Genomic DNA, 4,494 nt, shown 5'->3' with positions numbered 1-4,494 from the left:
GGTACAGTTCCTGAAGGTGGTGACTCTCTGGGGTACAGTTCCTGAAGGGACTGACTCTCACTGGGATACAGTTCCTGAAGGGACTGACTCTCTCTGGGATACAGTTCCTGAAGGGACTGACTCTCTCTGGGATACAGTTCCTGAAGATGGTGACTCTCACTGGGGTACAGTTCCTGAAGGTGCTGACTCTCACTGGGTACAGTTCCTGAAGGTGCTGACTCTCACTGGGGTACAGTTCCTGAAGATGGTGACTCTCTCTGGGGTACAGTTCCTGAAGGTGCTGACTCTCACTGGGTACAGTTCCTGAAGGTGCTGACTCTCACTGGGTACAGTTCCTGAAGGTGCTGACTCTCACTGGGGTACAGTTCCTGAAGGTGCTGACTCTCACTGGGTACAGTTCCTGAAGGTGCTGACTCGCACTGGGGTACAGTTCCTGAAGGTGCTGACTCTCACTGGGTACAGTTCCTGAAGGTGCTGACTCTCACTGGGTACAGTTCCTGAAGGTGCTGACTCTCACTGGGTACAGTTCCTGAAGGTGCTGACTCTCACTGGGTACAGTTCCTGAAGGTGCTGACTCTCACTGGGTACAGTTCCTGAAGGTGCTGACTCTCACTGGGTACAGTTCCTGAAGGTGCTGACTCGCACTGGGGTACAGTTCCTGAAGGTGGTGACTCTCTCTGGGATACAGTTCCTGAAGGTGGTGACTCTCACTGGGTACAGTTCCTGAAGGTGCTGACTCTCTCTGGGATACAGTTCCTGAAGGGACTGACTCTCTCTGGGGTACAGTTCCTGAAGGGACTGACTCTCACTGGGGTACAGTTCCTGAAGGCGCCGACTCTCTCTGGGGTACAGTTCCTGAAGGTGGTGACTCTCACTGGGGTACAGTTCCTGAAGGGACTGACTCTCACTGGGATACAGTTCCTGAAGGGACTGACTCTCACTGGGGTACAGTTCCTGAAGGGACTGACTCTCACTGGGGTACAGTTCCTGAAGGTGATGACTTTCTCTGGGATACAGTTCCTGAAGGGACTGACTCTCACTGGGATATGGTTCCTGAAGGGACTGACTCCCACTGGGGTACAGTTCCTGAAGGTGGTGACTCTCTGGGGTACAGTTCCTGAAGGGACTGACTCTCACTGGGATACAGTTCCTGAAGGGACTGACTCTCTCTGGGATACAGTTCCTGAAGGGACTGACTCTCTCTGGGATACAGTTCCTGAAGATGGTGACTCTCACTGGGGTACAGTTCCTGAAGGTGCTGACTCTCACTGGGTACAGTTCCTGAAGGTGCTGACTCTCACTGGGGTACAGTTCCTGAAGATGGTGACTCTCTCTGGGGTACAGTTCCTGAAGGTGCTGACTCTCACTGGGTACAGTTCCTGAAGGTGCTGACTCTCACTGGGGTACAGTTCCTGAAGGTGGTGACTCTCTCTGGGATACAGTTCCTGAAGGTGCCGACTCTCACTGGGATACAGTTCCTGAAGGGACTGACTCTCACTGGGATACAGTTCCTGAAGGGACTGACTCTCACTGGGATACAGTTCCTGAAGGGACTGACTCTCACTGGGATACAGTTCCTGAAGGGACTGACTCTCACTGGGATACAGTTCCTGAAGGGACTGACTCTCACTGGGATACAGTTCCTGAAGGGACTGACTCTCACTGGGATACAGTTCCTGAAGGGACTGACTCTCACTGGGATACAGTTCCTGAAGGGACTGACTCTCTCTGGGATACAGTTCCTGAAGGTGCTGACTCTCTCTGGGGTACAGTTCCTGAAGGGGCTGACTCTCTCTGGGGTACAGTTCCTGAAGGGACTGACTCTCTCTGGGATACAGTTCCTGAAGGTGGTGACTCTCTCTGGGATACAGTTCCCCTGAAGGAGCTGACCGTTCCTGTGCGATGTGATGTGACCTCACTTGCTTGTCTGCTGTTGTCCCACAGATTGGACTCGACACTGGATACTGGACGGCCATCAACCATTTCTTCATCTGGGGCAGTCTGGCCATTTATTTTGCCATCCTCTTTGCCATGCAAAGTGCCGGCCTTTTTGAAATATTCCCTAACCAGTTCCGGTTCGTCGGTGAGTTTGTGAGGAGAAGTTTCTAAATCCCTCTTTGGATGGTCCCCACCACTACAGTGGGTGCGTTGGTGTTAACACAGCGGTGAGGGCCAGTGAAACAGTACAGTAAAAAAATACTTTAAAATCAGAATGAGCATTGAGGAGAGACTTTCTTTGGCTGCGTATAGTGGCCCCGGTATTCACGGCCAGAATGGTGATCGTTGGTTATTGAGTTGGAGGCGGAGAGGGAATTACAGCAAACCCGTCTGCCCCTCTCAGGTGGATGTAAAAGATCCCACGGCCACTATTGGAAGAAGAGCAGCGGGGGGGGGAGGGAGGGGAGTTCTCCCCGGGGTCCTGGGGCCGATATTTATCCCTCGACCAACATCACTAAAATTAAGTGTGATTGGGCACTGTGCGATTGTTGCCTGCCTATCTGCCCAACTGTGCTTCTGAAGTTAACCCTATTTGGCTGTGAAGGGGTTTGGGACGTCCTGAGGGGGTGGGGAGCTGTCCGAATGCAAGTTCCTCCTGGTTAACCCTGCGACGGCCGACCGTTGAACCAGCTCACGGCCTCTTCCTCTTGTCTGTCCCCCAGCCAATGCCAACAACACGCTGGTCCAGCCGACCGTGTGGTTCACCATCGTCCTGACCACGGTCATCTGCATCATGCCCGTCGTCGCCTTCCGCTTTCTCAAGTTGGACCTGAAGCCCAGGCTAGCCGACACGGTAAGATCCCATTTAATTCTCCAGACCTCCCCCTCCCCCCTCCCCCACTCCTCCGAGTTCATCAGCGTTCTTCTGCCTTGTTACAGATATTAAATACCCTGCCCATCTCAGTGGGTGAATACCCTGCCCATCTCAGTGGGTGAATACCCTGCCCATCTCAGTGGGTGAATACCCTGCCCGGTGTAGAGAGCAGGAAAGGCCCAGGCTCTGACCCCAGCCTGTGTTAGTTGATCTCCTCCAGGGCCACAACTAGGCCCAACGTCCGCTTCTGTCCCACTCTAATTACCCCTGGCGCCCTGCACTGTGGGACTTGACCCTTGCCCTGTGACCTGCACTGTGGGACCACACCCTTCCCCCTGTGACCTGCACTGTGGGAGTTGACCCTTGCCCTGGCGCCCGGCACTGTGGGAGTTGACCCTTCCCCTGGCGCCCTACACTGTGGGAGTTGACCCTTGCCCTGGCGCCCTACACTGTGGGAGTTGACCCTTGCCCTGGCGCCCTGCACTGTGGGACTTGACCCTTGCCCTGGCGCCCTACATTGTGGGAGTTCACCCTTGCCCTGGCGCCCTGCACTGTGGGACTTCACCCTTGCCCTGGCGCCCTACATTGTGGGAGTTCACCCTTGCCCTGGCGCCCGGCACTGTGGGAGTTGACCCTTCCCCTGGCGCCCTGCACTGCGGGACTTGACCCTTGCCCTGGCGCCCTACATTGTGGGAGTTCACCCTTGCCCTGGCGCCCGGCACTGCGGGACTTGACCCTTGCCCTGGCGCCCTGCACTGCGGGACTTGACCCTTGCCCTGGCGCCCTGCACTGCGGGACTTGACCCTTGCCCTGGCGCCCTGCACTGCGGGACTTGACCCTTTCCCTGGCGCCCGGCACTGTGGGAGTTGACCCTTGCCCTGGCGCCCTGCACTGTGGGAGTTGACCCTTGCCTTGGCGCCCTGCACTGTGGGAGTTGACCCTTGCCCTGGCGCCCTGCACTGTGGGAGTTGACCCTTCATCGGACCAGGAGGAGGCCATTCAGCCCCCTCGAGCCTGTCCCGCCATTCAGTCAGATCGGGGCTGACCTGTGACCCTAACTCCATCCCCCTGCCCTCGGTTCCCTATCCCTGGCCTAATCCGCCTGTCGTCTCGGTTCCCGCCAGGTCCGCTACACGCAACTGGTCAGGAAGAAGCAGAAACCCCAGCACCGCTGCATGCGGAGGGTGGGTCGAACTGGCTCCCGGCGCTCGGGCTACGCCTTCTCGCACCAGGAGGGTTTCGGCGAGCTCATCACCTCCGGCAGGAACATGCGTCTCAGCTCTCTCGCCCTCTCCAGCTTTGCCACCCGCTCCAGCAGCAGCTGGATTGACACCCTCCGCAAGAAGAAAGGGGACCAAGCCAACAGTCCCAGCCCAGTCGGGGAGAGGAACGCCAAGCTATGAGGGAGGGAGAGCGAGGCCTCGAGTTAGCGGGGGGGGGGAGAAAGGGGAGCGGGGGGGACAATTGCCCCAGGAAGAACATCCATGAGAACTTGGCCCATCCCTGCCCGCTGGGGCTGGTGGACCTTTCTGACCCGGACGCTCTCCTCCCCCCTCGCCTGCCAAGGTCCGCTCGCTCGTCAAACGCGGGGTTGATTTTTTTTTTCTTAAAAATTTCTTGCCTCTCCCCTAAATGGACTCCTGTCTGTCTTCGAACGCGAGAGATGGGCAGCCGCGGAACTG

General features: G+C 57.0%; 1 protein-coding gene across 1 annotated transcript in view; it reads left to right on the top strand.

The window, feature by feature from the left end:
* LOC137306695 (phospholipid-transporting ATPase ID-like) overlaps nucleotides 1–4,238 on the top strand; it is a 47,827-nt gene extending 43,589 nt beyond the window's left edge. Inside the window, 3 exon segments of the mRNA XM_067976038.1 lie at nucleotides 1,945–2,083; nucleotides 2,661–2,791; nucleotides 3,937–4,238. Of these exon segments, the coding sequence (XP_067832139.1) occupies nucleotides 1,945–2,083; nucleotides 2,661–2,791; nucleotides 3,937–4,215 (549 nt within the window). The 3' untranslated portion in view covers nucleotides 4,216–4,238.
* The last annotated feature ends 256 nt before the right edge of the window (nucleotides 4,239–4,494 follow it).

Source organism: Heptranchias perlo, chromosome 44 (assembly GCF_035084215.1).
Source record: "Heptranchias perlo isolate sHepPer1 chromosome 44, sHepPer1.hap1, whole genome shotgun sequence".
NCBI lineage: Eukaryota > Metazoa > Chordata > Chondrichthyes > Hexanchiformes > Hexanchidae > Heptranchias > Heptranchias perlo.
The sequence above is the reverse complement of the archived record's forward strand: the minus strand, read 5'-3'. Positions and strand labels throughout refer to the sequence as shown.